Source organism: Podarcis cretensis (genome assembly GCF_951804945.1).
Source record: "Podarcis cretensis genome assembly, chromosome: 2".
NCBI lineage: Eukaryota > Metazoa > Chordata > Lepidosauria > Squamata > Lacertidae > Podarcis > Podarcis cretensis.
Genome location: NC_137171.1, coordinates 93,016,213 through 93,036,291, shown reverse-complemented (window position 1 = coordinate 93,036,291; position 20,079 = coordinate 93,016,213). Strand labels below are relative to the sequence as shown.

General features: G+C 43.2%; 1 protein-coding gene across 1 annotated transcript in view; it reads left to right on the top strand.

Annotated features, from left to right (window-relative positions):
* Window positions 1-598: 598 nt before the first annotated feature.
* ARL8B (ARF like GTPase 8B) overlaps window positions 599-20,079 on the top strand; it is a 28,194-nt gene continuing 8,713 nt past the window's right edge. Inside the window, exons 1-2 of the mRNA XM_079964145.1 lie at window positions 599-899; window positions 19,169-19,249. Of these exons, the coding sequence (XP_079820271.1) occupies window positions 777-899; window positions 19,169-19,249 (204 nt within the window). The 5' untranslated portion in view covers window positions 599-776. The remainder of the gene's footprint in view (window positions 900-19,168; window positions 19,250-20,079) is intronic.

Genomic DNA, 20,079 nt, shown 5'->3' with positions numbered 1-20,079 from the left:
TCAGCGGCGTTTCCTGGCGCTTTTAAAACGACCTGCAATCATTTCGCTTTAAATCCCCTAACGAGCCGTCAGAGAAAACTAGTCCGGGTGTCTCCCTGGTCGAGGACAGCGGCGTAGCAGGGACCTTTAAAACTAGGGTTGCATCCCTTCTCCTCCGCTTTCCTGCCTGTAAGCCGCACATACTATACAGTGGTACCTCTGGTTACGTACTTAATTCGTTCCGGAGGTCCGTTCTTAACCTGAAACTGTTCTTAACCTGAAGCACCACTTTAGCTAATGGGGCCTCCTGCTGCCGCCGCACCGCTGGAGCCCGATTTCTGTTCTTATCCTGAAGCAAAGTTCTTAACCTGAAGCACTATTTCTGGGCTAGCGGAGTCTGTAACCTGAAGCGTATGTAACCCGAGGTACCACTGTACTGTATATCGCTCCTTCCCGAAAAAGCTCCTTTTCCCGGTCCTCCCGCGCCACTCCGCCAGCAGGGGGCGCTGTGGAGCCGCCCGGGCTCGCGGCTGCCGGAACTAGCCCGCTCTTGCCCTGACGCGCCGAGGCGAGTCCCGTCATATGACCCACGTCGCGCGGGGAGCGGGAGGCAGCAGCAGCAGCAGCAGCAAGCAGGAGAACCGGGAGCAGCAGCAGCAGCAGCCTCCGGATTCGGCCTCGAGGCGCCGTCGCGAGAAGGAGCGTCGGAGGCGAGGCGGGCGAGGGAAGGGAGACGAGAAGCGTCCTGGTTGCTGCCTCTGCCTTTGCCGCCACCGCCTGCACCCCCCACCCCCATCATGCTGGCGCTGTTGTCTCGGCTGCTGGACTGGTTCCGGTCGCTGTTCTGGAAGGAGGAGATGGAGCTGACGCTGGTCGGGCTGCAGTACTCGGGGAAGACCACCTTCGTCAACGTCATCGCGGTGAGATGCGTGATTCCGCACCCCGGGGTGTCCCTACTTTGTCCCCTCCCGCCTCTCCTTTGATACCCGCTGGAGCTGGAGATGGGCGGCTGCTCTCGCTCCTCCCCTCCTTGGCCCCAGTCAAATGCATGCACAGTAATTTTTCCACTAGTTGTAGAGTGGGGTTGTGGTTTTTTGGGGTGGGTGGGAGAACACCACCACCAAATTGACATTTTAAAGGCCCCGCCCTCGGCTTTCCCTCCGCCTCCTGCGGCCCATTGAGTTCTGCCTCGTGCGGGTGCTTAAAAGTCCCAGCACTTTGGGGGAGCATGCGAGGGGAAAGGCCACGCCAACTCCTTAGGATAGGGCTAAGGGGCTTTTCCCACTTTCTTTCCTGGGTGGGGTGGCATTCAGACATGCAGCTCGCTCACGTGTTCAACTGTACAGCCAGGGGACAGGAGAAGAGTTTAGGTTAGGGACTTAGAATTCTGCTGTTTCCCGGACCTCGGCAAGCCGTGGAGGTTGGGGTGGGGCTGAGCCAGGTGATGCTTTTTCCCACTTGGTTGCCTCCAGACACTCAACGTGGATGAAAGGAGTTCTGGAGGAGGGCTGCATTAGAGAGTGGTGGGTGGTACCCTGCCTAGCCCAGCCCAGCCCAGTCATGTCTTAGTCAGGTCTGAAGCTCTTTGCATAGCAAGCCTTGTTTGGGATGGGCAAAAGAAGAAGCTGCAACTCTTCTCCCAGAAGCTGCTATAATCCTGACTCTCTGTGGGTGTGACTTTCCTAAAGGAGAACACTTTTCTCTCTCCAGTGTTTGTAGGTGCCTGTGATGTGGGAGGACCAAGGGCCTGTCTGGTTTTACCTGACTTTGCTTTGGTTTGGAGATGACTTCCTGGGCCTTTCTCTCTCTGGAGGAAGTTAACAGTTGGGCATGTTGCTCAAGATTAGTAATACAAGACCAGTGTGCACTCAAGAGTGGTCTTAAGGTGCCACATGAGTTTAAGTATGGATGGGCCTAGCCAATATTTGGAGGCTATCCAGAAACCCTATGTATGTCTGAGCTCTTCCAAGACTTTTAAAATATAAATGTTACCTATTTTGTTTGAAGGTATTTCTAGGGCACCTTTAAGGGTAAAAAAAACCTTGTCAATTAAACCCTCTAAAGGGCAACACTTAAGCAGTTTGTGGTATACTCGAACATATATCATCTGAGGCCCTTCTCCAGGTACTTCCTCTGAAAGAAGTTTTGAACGTGGTGGCACTGTCTTTTTGGCTGTGTCTATGGAGGGCCCTCCCCAGCAAGGCCTGCTTGATGCCAGTATTAACATCATTTCGGTGCCAGGTTGACATACCTCTTCTCCCAGACTCTTCAGAGATTTCAGTCTTTCCTTTCTTTTTCTTTTGTTTGTATTTGGGAGTATCATTTTACCATCAGTTAAACCTGGTGATGGTTTTTAAATTGTTTATGTAAGTTACTACTTTTATTGGACAACTACATGTACTTAAAGTAATCCATGTGAGTTTGATTGAGACTAGGAACCCTGTAATGACTGATTAGGGTTATGTTTCATTAACCAGGGCAAGGGATATCCGTAGAAGGTCTGTCTTTTTTATTTATTGACACCATTCTTATACACAAAAAAGCTCACTTACACTGCATACACAAGAACACTTATTTGCCTCAAGGTATCTTAATTAGCACATTTTATAGATTATATTATATTATATACCACAGAGCTTTGGACTTGCCGATCAGAAGGTTGGTGGTTCAAATCCCCATAACGGGGTGAGCTCCCGTTGCTCGGTCCCAGCTCCTGCCAACCTAGCAGTTTGAAAGCATGTCAAAGTGCAAGTAGATAAATAGGTACCGCTCCGACGGGAAGGTAAATGGTGTTTCCGTGCGCTGCTCTGGTTCGCCAGAAGTGGCTTAGTCATGCTGGCCAAATGACCTGGAAGCTGTATGCCGGCTCCCTCGGCCAATAAAGTGAGATGAGCGCCGCAACCCCAGAGTCGGTCACGACTGGACCTAATGGTCAGGGGTCCCTTTACCTTATAGATGAATACTGATCTTTTTAACTGACGTTTCATACTTGTATTCTAGTTGTAAAGCATCATTTTCACTTCCAGGGTTTTTGGTGTGTGTATATATATCTTTATGCCATCTATAGATACTGATAGTTATGGTAAAATCGGGACCAATCCATTTTGAATACTTTGCTCTGAATAAAGGGGCTCTCTCTGTCTTGAGTTTGCCCTTTGGGAGAGCAGAGTTGGGTGAATTACATTCAGCTCATTCTCTTGGTAGGTCAAAGTAGCTTTTCCCCCTTGGTGCATTAACAATAGGAAGGTGGGGTCAGGTTGCTGTTTGGGATGGGGCAAGAAACCTTCCACAATGGACTCAGCTGCAGAATGTGCCTCTCGGTTTAGCCATTAACTTGCTTATCTATGCTGAAGTTGCCTCATAAAAAGCTTTGATGATGTCTTTCTAAATGACTTGATTGCATCACTTCCAGCAAACAAGATGCTACATTTTCTTGATTGTTTTGTGCCATTATCAGGGACATGCAGCATTGTCTTGCTAGAGTAAATCTAAAACAGTGCTCTTATTTTGAGGGGCAAACTCGCCTCTACTTACTACACTTGATCGTTTTGGCTTTGGTAGTCCTACTGCAGCAAGCTGCTTCTGTCAGTTCTGTAGGTTTTAATGGTGGCAGTTTGTTGGATAAATTTAGTTCATAATATGGTTCTAAAAAGGGACGCGGGTGGCGCTGTGGGTAAAACCTCAGTGCCTAGGACTTGCCGATCATATGGTTAGCGGTTCGAATCCCCGCGGCGGGGTGAGCTCCCATCGTTCGGTCCCAGCTCCTGCCCACCTAGCAGTTCGAAAGCACCCTTAAGTGCAAGTAGATAAATAGGGACCGCTTTATAGCGGGAAGGTAAACGGCATTTCCGTGTGCTGCGCTGGTGCTGGCTCGCCAGCTGCAGCTTCGTCATGCTGGCCATGTGACCCGGAAGTGTCTTCGGACAGCGCCGGCTCATGGCCTCTAGAGCGAGATGAGCATGCAACCCTAGAGTCGGACACGACTGGCCCGTAAGGACAGGGGTACCTTTACCTTTACCTTATGGTTCTAAAAGACAACAAAACAGCTTCCTTGCAGGCCTAGGAAATGCTTTCTGGTCTGTACTGGCTTGGCAGACCATTGGAGTGTAATGTACTTTGCTTGTAGATATTTTTGTCCTGTTTGTTGCTTAGACCTTGCCTCAAACACAGTAATGAAACTTCTGAGGGGATCTTGTAAATGAGATCTGAAACTGCTTACATTTTTCTTTTCTAACAGTAGTGCTTATGACAAAGTGTGAGCAAGGAATAGTTTGGAAAATTAAGAGTGGGATCCTTATCATGTTTGCTTGGAAATGAGTTCTGTTGAAGTTAGTAGGGCTTATTCCCAAATTAGTAGGGGTTAGGTCTATAGATGAAGTAGTCCTAGCATTTTTTCAATTTTTTCATGGAAACGTCTTGAGTCTGAGTCTTGACAAGATTGCATCTGTAAATACTTCTAAGCAACTAGAATGATTTAAATATCTTCTTGTGAACCAGCCTGAGATCTTTTGATAAAGGGCAGTATATAAACAACAGCAACATTTTGCACTTAAGCTTTGTGTTCATTAAGTTCAAAGAACATCATTGTGTGGTAGACATATGCTTCATAATACTGATGGTCTCATTTGAGATGACTTCTAAATACAGTGGTACCTCGGTTTATGAACTTAATTCGTTCCAGAAGTCCTTTCTTAAACCAAAACTGTTCTTAAACTGAGGCACGCTTTCCCTAATGAGACCTCCGGCCACCGGTGCCCTTCCACCATTCGGATTCCATTCTTAGACCGAGGTAAAGTTCGCAAACCGGGTTCCGGTTTTGCAGAGTTTGTAAACTGAATAGTTCAGGGTTGTTCTTAAACCAAGGTACCACTGTATTCCAAAGCTTCCAGGTTCAGCACCTGCATTGGGATATCCTCTCTCCTTAGCTGAGATGAATAATATAATCAGAAGATGGCCGTACCCATGTTCTCCTTATCCACTGGGGATATGTGTGTGCTAGGAACTGGGTGTATTTAAGTCTTGGTCTGCTGACAGACCCGTACCCGATTTATGGTATATCAGCTACTGAGATTATTGCAAATAATACTGGACTAGTGAATTTTTGCCTACCTACTAAGACTATGTTCATACTTGGAACACTTAGCACAGATCATAGCCTTGATGCAAGTTCCTATGTATGCATGCTTGCTTTGTACATTTTTATACTTCTTGATGGATCGTGGGGATTCTTAGGCGGCGCTGGAGGGAAGCAGACCACATAAGGTTGAAATCAACCCATACTGTTGTCTTGGGGGGCAATTAGCAAATAAATAAAAGCAAAGCTTTGTGAATAGGGATAGTTTAAGCAAGTGCTGAACCATCACCCAAAAGACGATATGTGTGTTCTTGTGCTTGAGTGCTACCAAAGGGCGTGCTTGCCCTGTAGACTTCTTAATTCAAAAACAAACACTAAATGCGCAAAATATGGCCAAGAGGTTGATGCATCATTTCATTAATATCTGTTTTTTGAGTCCTTGACTGCCTTGTATTGCTTGTTTTCAGGACTGCAGGGCACATCTGCTATGTTGTTGACTTTGAATGAACGAATTATGGAATTAGAATGGCGAAGCAAAAGGGCTATGTTGGTAGAGTGCTTGCTTGGTAGCTGCTTGCTCTGTGCTAGGGCTGGGGAACCAGTGGTCCTCCAGATGTTGCTGCATGGCAACTGCAACATCTGGAGGACTGCAGGTTGGCCACCCTTCAGATACAATGACTTCCTTTAAAGGTAGTATTTAGATCTACAACATAAACAAATATTTTATCAAAACCTTTCAGGTAAATTGGAAGCTAGCTTTAACTTGGCACATGTGGTGGAATTTGTTAAAAACATGCTGTTATTGGATGATATATCTTTAAGCAGAAATTTTTTGTTCTTACTGGCAATGCAAATCGCAGAAAGGGAACCTGGTTGAATGTATAGCAGATCCTATGGAAAATTTTGCTGTTCCTCTTCCTATAAACTGAACTAAAGTGGATAAAATATTTAAAACTAGAGAGTTGCTTCTTTTCCATCCATCAAAAGAGTGTTGCCATATTACAACTTAAACAGGGATAAAATAAGCCAGGTATGTGTTGAATACTGGGAATCATACCCTCTTGCCAAATCATAGAAACCACTGTTGGAAGTCGAGGTGCCTAGATGACAAAAGAACTGGATATCTTTCCAGCCCAATTTAAAGGAGTGTCAATTTCTTACGTAGAAGTAATGTCCTTTTGCATTTAAAAAGTAAATAATTTAATTTAAATTAATAGTTCAGTCTGTTAAAGAAAAGTACCATTCAGTGGAAGGGGTGGGGGAAGGATTGGTTCTTTGAATTGAAATTGTGTACCTTACTGCTTGGTTGGGATCTAACACATCTCTAGACTTAACTGGGTGAAATCTATTAAATATGTATTCTTGCAAACTTGTTCTTGCGTGAAATAAAAGAGCTTTGTCGGCTTCAGTATTAAACTTCAATAGTTTGTGTTTCTGTCACTTGGACTGTAGGCAAGTGATGATAGGAACTTTTATTCTGTGATGATTGCAACTGATAAGCACCTAAAAAAATACAGGGTTGAACATAAGTCATACCGTAGACCCATTAAAAGAATGACTAACTTAGGTCTGCTCATTTCAGTGACTCTACCCTGAGTAAAACTTGGGTGCGTACAATCCACTGTGCTTCACCTTGGTATTGGGGATCTATTGCCTACAACTCCCATGATCCCTAGCTAGCAGGACCAGTGGTCAGGGATGATGGGAATTGTAGTCTCAAAAACATCTGGAGGGACAAGTTTAAGGAAGGCTGGCCAAGAGTAAAGTTCCCTATCCTTCCAAGGTAAGTATAAAATATTGAAAGCTAATAACTTGCCAGCCTGATAGCTCAGTTATATATGGGTAGTCTGGTAGTAAGGATTTCAGTTAAATATTAAAATGGCTAATCGAAAAGACTTGACTAACGTTACCAGAACTTGAACAACATATTAACCACCTGCATTATTATTATTCCATTAATAATAAGGTCAGGGATGTTTGTGTGACATGTGAAGCTTGAGTAGGGAAGGAAGCTGATTCTCTTTAATTTAAATGGCTAAAGGCTGCAGTCTTTTACAAGCTTACATGTGGATAAGTTTCATTGAATTCAATGGGGCTTGTGTCTGAGTGTGCATGTTTAGGATTTCACTGTAAAAGTAAGATAGTGTGTGTGGGCTGGGAATATATTACTTTTTTTTTTAAAGTACTTTCAGCTGGGCATTATCATTGCAAGTGCCTGCCTGAGCAACTTCAAGGGAGCTAAGCTAGCCTAAATGCTTCCATACTGGGACTAAATGTTTTGAGAGCTAGATTCCCAGATCTTTCAATTCTAGGAGAAAAGCTGGTCATTGCTTGGTGTAGGCTCTTACCCAGTCATCGGCCAAACTGGATCATTACTTGTTTTCTGGACAGATGTAATAATAGCATGACTCATGAACGGTGATCTAATGAAAGTGAAGTCTGGCTTCTTTGTGATTTAGCAAACTTGGGGTGCATTTTTAAAAACACAAGCTAATACCAGTCTATGAATATCAGCATACTGATTTTAAAATCGATAGGAGAAAGCAGAGCTGTATCTGCTCTCCTAACCTTTTCTGAATATCCTTGGTAGTAGTTGACTGGCTACTGCGGAACCCTGTGTTAGTTTTTGGCATTTGGGGAATTACCCAACTCGATGTTTGTAGGATTAGCATTGAGAAGCCTGGCATCGAAAATGCTGTGACAAGCCTTTGGAGAGGAGAGGTCTTTCTCTGCTCTAAATGCCCCTGGATATCTTATGCACGACGGAACATGCTGCAGTTGTGGATGGAAATAGAAGTGATGAGGGAAGTAATGACGTGGCTCTTGTAGAAGCAACCTCCTCCTGCTGTGTCACAAGTAGCAATGACACTGTAGACTTGCTGCTGCAGGTTTCAGCTGTCAGTGTAACACACAAATGCCTCCAGAAATCTCTTGGGCAATAAAATAAAAACCGTCCTGTCTGCCTCTATGCACCCTTGTTGATTATAGTGACATTTTGCTTCAAAGAGGGGGAAGTTGCCGCTTCTCTTGGCTTCCCCATAGTAGCTTGCCACATGCAACCCTGGTGAGGGTCTTTTCCCCCAACCTGAAGCTTGTGATATTCAGTTTTTGTATCTGCTGCTTATCCAAACAATTAATACTTGGGTCACTACGACTTCATGGTGAGACGTATACAGATTGACTAGCGTGTCTAAGAAGACACTGGATTTGTTATGATGTAACCCTAAACCATGACTTTCTGTTACGGGGATAAGCCTCAGAAGCCTCATAGAATCATAAAAACTTAATAGTTGGAACGTACCCAAGGGTCATCTAGTCCAATCCCCTGCAATGCAGGAATCTCAGCTAAAGCATCCATGACAGATGGCCACCCAATCTCTGCTTTAAAACTTCCAAGGAAGTAGAGTCCACCACTTTTTGTGGGAGTCTGTTCCACTGCTGAACAGCTCTTACTGTCAGAAAGTTTTTCCGAATGTTTAGTCAGAATCTCCTTTCTTGTAACATGAAGCTATTGGCTTGAGTCCTACCCTCCAGAGCAGGAGAAAACAAGCATGCTTACTCTTCCACGTGATAGCCCTTAAGATATTTGAAGATGGCTATCATATCTCCTCTCTTTTCCAGGCTAAACATAACCAGCTCCTTCAAGCGTTCCTCATAAGGCTTAGTTTCCAGACCCTTGATGATCTTGGTTGCCCTACTCTGCATATGTTTCAGCTTGTCAACATCCTTCTTAAATTATGGTTCCCAGAATTGGATACAGTGCTCCAAGTGGTTTGATCAAGGCAGAATAGAGTAATACTGTTACTTCCCTTGATCTGGACACTATACTTCTAGAATAGCGTTAGCTTTTTTTTGCTGCTGCATCACATTGTTGACTCATGTTAAGATTGTGGTCCACCAAGACCCCTAGATCCTTTTCACATGTACTGCTAGTAAGCCAGGTGTCCCCCGTCCTATATTTGCGCATCTGGTTTTTCCTTACATTTGTCCCTATTGAAATTCATTTTGTTAGTTTGGGCCGAGTTCTCCAATCTGTTACAGTCATTTTGAATTCTGATTCTGCCTTCTGTGGCCGTCACATTTCTCCTTCCAACCCCTTCTCTGGCACAACCATGAGAAGGGATATGAAAGCTTTTGCTTACATTTTCAAACTAACCACAGCTTGCTGCGCCATCCAAACCTGGACAAGCTATAGTTATGCTAACTATAGGTAGCAGAAACAAGCCAACGTCAAGGCATAGTCTATGGAGCTGGATTGTTTCCACTAATTGTGGCTGAAGTTTAGGGTTCAGATGTAACACTAGTTGGCATCTGTCTGTCTCGGGAGACAATGGAGGAATGTACCTTTGGGGGTGAGGTCAAGCTGCTGGAAGGTTGCAGCACCCGCTGTAACTGTAGAGACTGATGCAGGAGAGACATGTTTTATTGCAGCTAGAGAAGATGGTGTCCAGCTGTGCTGCTGCAGATGCACCATGATGTTTCTTCTTTCTGCACTCCTCCCAGCGGTCATTCCTTCCTTGGAGATTTTTAAGCAGAGGTTGGATGGATGTTTTAGTTGAGATTCCAGCTTTGCTGGTGTTGCGACTAGTTGACCCCAGGGATCCCTTCCAGCTGTACAATTCTATGCTGCTGTGAAAAAAACAAGTGAAAGTTCAGGCTTCCAAGAGTGACAAGACCATAGTGAAAGGTTGTGCAGCTTATTGTCTAATTGGCCACTTCTGATGGGGATTGATGACTCTAGTGCAAGATGTTTATGTGGTGTAGCTTTTCATGAATGCTGAAATCAAACACTGGTGTGTTTATGCCTCTGTCAGTCAGCTGACCTGGCTCCTCAACATCACTCCTTGCTTTGTAAGCAACATGTGTTAATCAGCAGCCATTTTTTGTGCTTGCTTTAGTTTAAAATCTCCTGTCAGAGGGGCATGGTCACTCTGACAGGCTATCAGTGAGCAGAAAGGGCCGCATTAAATTGAAATAATGTTTTGACTGTGAATGCAATAATCCTGCTTGTCTTTTTATAACTGAAGGCATCCAGGGTCTAAAGAACCAAGTGCATGTTTGCATATTGCTCCCACATCTGAAAAGACAGGGACATGAAATAGACCATAACATCTCTAGGTCTCCAAACAGATCACTGTGTCACGACTCGAGGTGTTTCAGTGATAATCGGTGTCCTGCTAGACGTGGAGAGGCCCAGCATTAAATGCCCATTCTGCCATGAGGCTTGCTGGCTAAACTTGGGCCAGTCACTGTCTTACTTCACAGGGTGGTTGTGAGAATAAAATGGGGGAGGGGAGGACATTGCAAAGCCATGTTGACACCAGTGTGTGTGCATCATTGAACACTCCTGCATTGTGCCGCTGAATCCAGTTGAGTAAAATGGTTTCTTGATCCTTACCCTCAAGTCCTACTTGGGACAGTGTTGCAGAGACCTTTATGTAAGAAATTACAATCTTTAAAAAAACAGATGTCGCTGTTTATACTTCACAACTTTTTTGCACTACAACTTGCTTTTCCACTCCCAGAGTGAACACTTGGCGCCAACTGCTAGTAGCCTTGGGACTACAGAGCTGGAGGGAAGTAGTATTTGCAGTGTTAGAAACTGGGATAGAAAGCTAGGAGCCAAATGGCTTCTGGGACCTGGCTTGTGGGTGCCAAAACAGAATGTCTAGTCACCATGGTGGGTGGGGAGCAGCAACACTTTTATTATTTTTATAAGCATGAACCAATATGCAATTCATATAAGAGATATCACATTTTATCAGAAATTGTTAATACATGTTTAACTTGGTGTTTATAATAAAAATATTGGTACCATACTTCAGTTTTCAAAACACTGTACTCTTTATGGTTAAACTCCATACCATATTGTCTATCTTTAACATATACTTTGAGGCTTCAAAGCACGTACATTTCAGTAATCTTTGAGTGTTAGCTAGGTGCAAAAAATGGCACCTAGACTTTTTGAGGTCACAAATGGAGAATCTTTAGGAGCAAAATGTGGCTGGCACCCTGCTAATTTCGAACTCTGATTATTTGGCCACATGCATGTGCCAGGAGTCTATTACTGCTGGCCTGTTTGGAATTAGGGTGTGGTGTGTTGCAATCTGCTATATATGGTGCTCTGAGAGTAGTGGAAGTCACTCATTAAAGCAACATTTCCTCTTTTGGATACTTAATTACATGCTTGTTATTGCATAATTTAATATTGCAACAGCAATAATCTTTGTTCTGATACTAGCAATAGTCGGTGTGGAAAACTGGAATATTCCAAATGTAGTGGGAAGCTATGGATGTATGTTTCTAGAGCTCTGAAAAGATATTTTACCTCCCAAGTTTAGATCATGTGTTTGGTTTTTGTCCAGTTTTACAATGCATTTTGATTGTGCTATTCTCTGTGGTTTGTTTTTATGCATACTACTTAGAAATGCTTAGGTTTAAGCAGTGTATAAATGCCATACATATGTATTTACTTATACACACACACACACACACACACACACACACACTACAGTAGCCTAACAATAGGACAACTTTCAGAAACTTGTACTTACTGCTTTGTTCTACTGGATGAGACTTTAGGTGCAACATCTGTCTAGGGATTATCGCTTTAGATCAGCCTTTCTCAACCTTGGGTCCCCAGATGTTTTTGGCCTACAACTCCCATCATCCCTGACCACTGGTCCTGTAAGCTAGAGATCATGGGAGTTGTAGGCCTAAAACATCTGGGGACCCAAGGTTGAGAATCACTGCTCTAGATGGTGGTTCCCCGGACTACAAATGCCCTAAACTAACTTGAGGGTTAAGCAAAATTTGTGTACTAACTGCTTTCAGTTTGAGCACAGTAAACTATGATCTGACAAGTACCATATTCTTTACATGGACTGATAGTTAGGTATGCATTTGCACTGTTTTAGTGAATAATCTATATAGGGATACTATGGTTCTGTAGTGTAGTGACAACTCTTGGAAGACCTTTTTATGCTGACTGGCCAGCACAGCTGTTTGAAGCTATTTTGACCGGCCAGTCATTTTAATGATTGTTTTGCACTGTTTATCGATTTAATGTGTTGCTTATGCTGCCATTATATTTCTGTATATAAGTACTTCTATAAATAAATAGTGTTAAAATATCTGTTGAGCCCCTGGTAGTTTTGGGAAAGTTGTCAGTCTCTTTGCTCGAGCCGTTTCACAGGAAAACCTTGTGCCACCCGGAACTCCCTGGAAGAGGGGTGCAGTACGGTACATGTAGAAGCTTACAATTATGGCTTGTAAGCACTGTAAATCTTGGGTCGAGTAGGTACATGCATATGAGAAAAGAATAAGCATTTCTCATGTAAGGGCATGTTTAGCCTGGAGAAGAGGAGGTTAAGGGGTGATATGATAGCCATGTTCAAATATATAAAAGGATGTCACATAGAGGAGGGAGAAAGGTTGTTTTCTGCTGCTCCAGAGAAGCGGACACGGAGCAATGGTTCCAAACTACAAGAAAGAAGATTCCACCTAAACATTAGGAAGAACTTCCTGACAGTAAGAGCTGTTTGACAGTGGAATTTGCTGCCTGGGGATGTGGTGGAGTCTCCTTCTTTGGAGGTCTTTAAGCAGAGGCTTGACAACCATATGTCAGGAGTGCTCTGATGGTGTTTCCTGCTTGGCAGGGGGTTGGACTCGATGGCCCTTGTGGCCTCTTCCAACTCTGTGATTCTAAGATTCAGAGACTAAAATTTCTCACAATCTTAAAATTGTAGGTCTGTCAGTGTATGCTGAACTTGTGCTAAATAAATGTTAATGTTTCTGCAAGTTGTCTGGCATGCAGATTTGGTGATGCTGTGGAGAGAGCTGAGCATTAAAGAAGCACCACCACCACACGTGTTGTAGGATTATATTTACTTGTTAAATGGCTATCATAGCTGAAAGACTGCTTGGGTAATGAAAGATGTCTAGCAAGCAGGATGCGATGACTTGCTTTTCAAAGCAATCCTAACTTTGATTCTGCAGAACATACTGCAGCTAATATTTTGGCGACTGGCTCTAGACAAACCAATAATATAATTCCTGTGTTGATATATTTTGTTTAGCAAATTTATCTCCCACCTTGCTTGCATTGTGGCATGCAAGGTGTCATACATTGCATTCCCAGGCAGTTTCCTACCTGGGCACTTTGCAAACCGAAATTTACTTAGCTTCAGCAAAATGGCTGCATCGTGTGCCCTTGGGCAGTGACCTACTGTGGTGGCCTTGGTCAATAACTTCTATCTGAATTGGACAGGAGCACTATAACCCATTCATTCTTCTGGACCTCTCAGGGATGCTTGATATAGTGAGGTCATCAAATCCTTTTGGATAACTTGATAGACATGGGAACTGAGGGCACTACTTGGCATTGGTTCTGCCCTACCTGACGGAGGTGCTGCAAATTTTTATCATATGCTTTCAACTCCTGTATGCAACTATGGGAAAAGATGGCTAAGCATGTGATGTCATTATTATGCTGATGTTGCCCATCTTCCATTTTCATCAAATCCAGAAACAGTGGGCTCAGTTTTTGAAAAGATGCTAGCCTTCATTCAGCCCACATCCATGCACAAGCAAGTTTAAGGTTAAGAGTTTAAATTGCTAACCTTGGGTTTCTTAGTCAGATGTTTGCCTGCCCTGGGGTTGCCCTCTCCCTCCTAAAGGACAAGGTGCATAGCCTGGAAGTTCTCTTAAACACTGGCTTTTCTGCTTGGTTTTTAAATGGTGGTGACAATCTATTATACCATTCACCAACTCTGATGGAGTTCATTTGGAACAAGGGTTTGGTGCCTGTCTTGTGTGCTTTGGTAACAATGGGGCAGCCTTCTGAACATGAGGGCACCTCCCATATGTATGTCCTCAGTACTTGAAAGAGAGGCTGGAAGTGAGGGTATAGAGCCTCACCTTTTTCATGGAGGCGTTCATGCTCTGTAATGTCCCACCTGTTGCTACTTTTTGACAGATAATCACAGTACAGTATTTTAGGGAGGTATTTTAGATGCATAAGGATGATTCTCTTCTCTGCTACTCTTACGCAACCTGCTAACTTTGACATCATGGTACACTCGTATAACTTGTTTTCCTACTTTGCTCTGTCAGCAGTTTCCAGTGCTTTACATGCATACAGTATTCTGGCAGCATTTAATAACATGCAAGATTACTTTTGATTATTTTCACATCTTTTGCACATTTTAACAAATACAATGGATCTAAAAGTTATTTTATGCTGTAGTAGTAGTAGTAATAATAATAATAATAATAATAATAATAATAATTTATACCCTGCCCATCTGGCTGGACTTCCCCAGCCACTCTGGGTGGCTTCCAACAATATATTAAAATACAGTAATCCTTCAGATGTCTGCCTTCAGATGTCTTCTAAAAGTCTGGTAGTTGTTCTCTTTGACATCTGGTGGGAGGGTGTTCCACTCGGTGCCACCACCGAGAAGGCCCTCTGCCTGGTTCCCTGTAACTTGGTTTCTTGCAGTGAGGGAACCGCCAGAAGGCCCTCGGCGCTGGACCTCAGTGTCCGGGTAGAAAGATGGGGATGGAGACGCTTCTTCAAGTATACTGAACCAAGGCCATTTAGGGCTTTAAAGGTCAGCACAAACACTGTTAACGACCTCAGCTCCAAATCTTTCATTGCAAAATTATTTGGAGTTGAGCAAGTCTATCACATATGGAAATAACTGTATTCCTTCTGATACTTCCAAAACTGGTATGTTTTGTTTAACTACTTTGGAATAGTAATCTGCTTTGTCATGAGCTTAAAAGGGTGTATCCAACACTTGCTCTGCTAGCGCAGCAGACTTCTGCTTGGTCAGTGGAGCTTTCCTCTCTCCTTTCTCCTGCAGCCCCTCTGAATCTGCTACAGAGAGTTGGAAGAAGAGGGGAGAAGAAGAGAGAACCCCATTGGGCAAATGGAACTTGATGTGTGTGGCATTTTATATATCCCAAAGTACAGTAAATCCTACTTTTGTATATAAGAATATTCCCATTTTGCCATATAAAGTCCAATATGCCAAAGTAGATTGATCTACCAGCATTCTGTCCTCAGCTAGTCAATGTACAGTGGTACCTCGGGTTACATACGCTTCAGGTTACACACTCCGCTAACCCAGAAATAGTGCTTCAGGTTAAGAACTTTGCTTCAGGATGAGAACAGAAATCGGGCTCCGGCAGCGCGGCGGCAGCGGGAGGCCCCATTAGCTAAAGTGGTGCTTCAGGTTAAGAGCAGTTTCAGGTTAAGAACAGACCTCCAGAACGAATTAAGTACTTAACCCGAGGTACCACTGTAATTAACTTGTTTCATTTTGCAATACAAATAAAGTTGGCTCTTGTATATTCTGGGAATTAATCATTTTGCACTGATATATATAAAACTAGAAATCTCAAGTGAATACCTTCATTTTAAATTCCTGATGTATCATTTTAGAAACTTAAACCATAGAAGTACTTGGCTTGTCCATCTTTGATTTAAACTTGATAGACTCATATCTGTTTTACTGTAGAATTTGGGAGGAGCTGGATCACTATTAAATCTGAGGTTTTATATACAGTAATCATAGGAAACGTACTTGGGCTAACCATATTCTTAATAAGCATTTAGTGTTCTGCACTCAGGACTGCACCATAATTCTGTAAACTTACAGAAGTTGGGATTCTCAATTTTTAATACTCAGAAAATTAGTACCATGGATAATTTTACCTGCATAAAATTTTGCAGCATGCACAGTAGTAAGTTAACTGGTAGGTGAACAAAAGGTTTACAAAATCATTGTAGTAGCGTGTGTATCTTTAGCCTTACTTAACCTTAATTTAGTGGTCATATAAAATAGGATCATACTAAATAACAAAGCTGTGTAAGGAGCACTAAATCTAATGAGTGTTGTTTCATGTTACTTCCTGGCTGTAATCTTCCTTTGAAGCATCAGTTTTAAAATACGTTCATGAGTATATTTTCCAGTAACTCAGAGATTATAGGTCTCTAGCTGCCTGCTTCTAAACGGTCAGGTGATTCCCTAGTCACGAGTAGGATTACTGACTCATGACCACTTTGACTTTTATTTCATTTGGTTAAACTGAGGAAGTGGTAACGCTGTAAACTAAGAGCACAAAGGAGAAGCTAGCAAAGTAGAATAGGGAATGGAAAGAAATGCCCAGTGTTTTCCCCCCTCCATGGCAGAATAGAGACTGATAAAATTCGGGCATCTTAATTCTTTCCAGTCCTGTTCTTATAATTGTTTCCAGGCCTTAGGATTAGTTCTTACCTGTAGGATTGCTTTATTTGGTGACACTATATATAAGTTGAAGTAGGATCACATTGGACTTCACTGCTTTGCCTGCCAACTTTAAGCTTTTTCCACTCCTGTAGTGCAGGAGGTTTCTGGTTAACGGATCACCTGTTTAAAGGGTCACCTGAGCTGAACACATTTTGCAAGTGCACTGCCAAGTGGGTTGTAGTCGGGAAAGAAATACATTGGTACCTCGGGTTACAAACACTTCGGGTTACAAACTCCACTAACCCGGAAGTAGTACCTCGGGTTACAAACTTTGCCCCAGGATGAGAATGGAAATTGCGCGCTGGCAGCAGTGGGAGGCCCCATTAGTGAAAGTGCGCCTCAGGTTAAGAATGGATTCGGGTTAAGACTGGACCTCCGGAACAAATTAAGTTCGTAACCCAAGGTACCACTGTAATTCTGTCAAACACACACGCATTTTAGAGCAGGAGTAGGCAATTTTGTACCCTCCAGATGTGGACTACAGTTCCATACAACATGAGCTATGGTAAGGGATTAGAATTGTAGTGTAGTCTACAACATATGGAGGGCAATACCTACCCCTAGTTTAGAGCTTGACAGTGAAGATAACATTTCTGGCTTTTCTTGTGAAAGCTACTGGATAAAGGTTATACAACAATATACTGCCAGCTGATCAAAAGGTCACTAGTGTGAGCAGAAGATACTTCCATTTGCATGATAGGGAGGAGTATAATTTCCATCAGTAGTCCTCCTTGCAGTATCACACACTGTTCTTGAGGGTGGCCCTCAGTAGTCTTCATGTGGTGCTCATGTTCATTTGTGACATGGATCACTTGAAGTCTATCTTCTGCTTTTCACCTTGGATATTTGCCCCATGTGATAGTTTAGTACAATGCAGTTTCACTTGTGGTGCGTTGAGTGGCAGGTGTCTAGCTGAGTGGTTTGACTGCAGAACAGGCACCTACCTAACATTTGTTTTTCTGTGGTTGTGCTTAACAATATTAGCTTTGAAAGTGAAGAAACCTGCAATGCGTCTTTGTGTTTCGTAGATCTGATGTTCTCCTTTCCTAGTGATGGTATACTAAGATACACTTGAAGAAAACAATCTGTGTGTCTCTCTCCAAGTGTTGTCACTTGGATTGAATTAAAACAAGGTATTTATCCATAGCCAGTCACACAAGAGCAGAGGGTTGTTAAAACATTTATCAATTAAAAAAAAATTAAACAGTACTTGCTTGTAGTTCAGCAAATTGATTGAATCAATGCAAACTCTTTGTGTGGATCTACTTTGCTTTTTTAAGGTACAGGGACATGTTCAATGCATTGTGATCATAGTATAATCTTCACTAGTTTGATGTGTTTGTAAAAACAGCAAGCTGAGTTTCAGTAAGTAATATAAAATTGGTGGGAAAGCTCTAACACAGCACAGTGCAGGACTTCAAGTGTTCATTGAGTGGTAAGCGCAGAAACTTACAAATGGCTTTAGCGGTGCTACCGAGGTCATATGTGGGATAAGGCCCATTGCATCACTGTAGAATGGCTTTTAAATACGTCTGTCTATATAGAACATACAATCTACAACTGAAGTGATGAGTGGCAGCTAATCATACCAGTCACAATGTTACAAAATAATGTGTTAAGTGTAACATCAAGACTGGACTTGAAATGCACTGACTGGATCAGGCCTTTCCTGTATATTATACCAGACTCATGGCCAAAGAGCTTGGTGATAGCCTTGCTTTGTATTCTTTAGTCTCAAAAGAGCAGGCAACTTGAAGGGAGAATAATACAGTGGTACCTCAGGTTAAGTACTTAATTCGTTCCGGAGGTCCGTACTTAACCTGAAACTGTTCTTAACCTGAAGCACCACTTTAGCTAATGGGGCCTCCTGCTGCCGCCACGCCGCCGGAGCACGATTTCTGTTCTCATCCTGAAGCAAAGTTCTTAACCTGAAGCACTATTTCTGGGTTAGCGGAGTCTGTAACCTGAAGCATATGTAACCTGAAGCGTATGTAACCTGAGGTACCACTGTATATACAGGGCTTTGCCTAAGTGATCTTTTGCAGGTGAGTTTTATGTGTGTGTTGGGGTTGAGTTAAACACAGCCCATGGTATCTGAACCTACTCCAGCATTGTTGCTCAGCCGTGGTCTGCAGTACTCCATCTGCAGCACAGTAAACCTTACCTTGAAAAAATATTCCCCAGATTCTTCAGGCTCAGACACATCCCAGAGTAGTCTTTCAAGTTTAATACTTAGAAATTATGCAATTTGATGCTAGTATAGCTTCCCATGATGTGCATACGTTGTTCAGGTTCTTCCAGATACTATCCTGTCACACCAAGGAGTTGGGAGTACTGTTTCTTTAGGTAGCTAACCCGCTTGAAAAAGATGAGACATTCTGTCCAAGTTGACTAATACTTTCTTAATGTGATTGCAGGCAAATTGTTTTTGGGAGTGGCATGCTTAACTTGCAGGTAGTGCTAGGAAGCTTGAGAACTCTTCCCATGCTACCTTCCTAAGTCTGGAGGCCCTTTGGGGTCATTGTATGTGATTCAGCGTATGCTGACTTATTCCTTCCTTCCTCCCCTCTGTTGATGATGCTCATGGCCTCTCATGTGATCTTTGTTCACTGACTGTCTCAACTGCAAACTTGTTCCTTCTGAAAAGGATGTTAGAAAGAAGCATGAAATCTTGGTTAGAGCTCTCCTACATATTTAATTTTCTCTGGCACTTCAACCATGATTCTTGCATCAGTGGGAAAACATGTAGGCACATGCTTAGCACAGCTAATTAATCTGCCGGCCCCCTACTAATGACTGTGCTCTTTCCTCTCTTCAGTCAGGTCAGTTCAGTGAGGATATGATTCCTACAGTGGGCTTCAACATGCGGAAAGTTACCAAGGGTAATGTCACAATAAAGGTATGTTTTTCTAGTTTATGAAGGCAAATACATTGTCCTGCTAACCACTTCTCAGGGAGCAGATGAAAGGAGACCAGTTCAAGCTGGGGGGGGGGGGGCATAAAACCTTTCCATTCTACCACCCATTCATTCCCTGACTGCTTCTTGTACCCATCATCCTCTTAATATTGTCTGCTGGGCTCAAAATTTGAAATAGAGGGTCACGGTGTGTAACACTTGATGCTGTTTCGAGCTTGAAGGTTATTTACACTGTTTTATATGAATCCTAGCTTCCTATAGTCTGCTGTAAGCAATTGATAATTTTTAAAAGGCTACCAACACAACTGTGCCATAGGGCACAAAGCTTGGTTGACACCCCCCCCCCGATGCTGCTATCATTATTGCATTATAAAGCAGGGATGCAGCACTTGCAGCCCTCCAGATATTGTGTAGGGCTCTCAGCTCCCATCAGCCTCAGCCACTATGGCCAGTGCTGGTCAGCAACATACAGAGGGCCATAGGTTCCCCATATCTAGTATTGAAGGATAGCTCTCTCTTCTTTTTTTTTATGCATTTTAGGGTAGTTAGAGGAAATCAGGCAATGGTTTCCTGCAACTTGAGTGATTAAGTGTGCAGTCTTACTTCTGTGTTTAATAGGACCTGGCTGCCCTGACATGCAATTATTGGGAAAGTGTTAATGGGAAAATGCACAACCCCCATCAATCCAGTTGTTCCTTAAGGTGGGGCCTGCAAGATGCATGCTTAAGGGTTCACGGGCAGGTGGGGCAGCTTTTCAGCATATCAGTGGACATTTTGGTGGAAAGCAGAGTGGCAAGGTTTGGAGCTCTGCT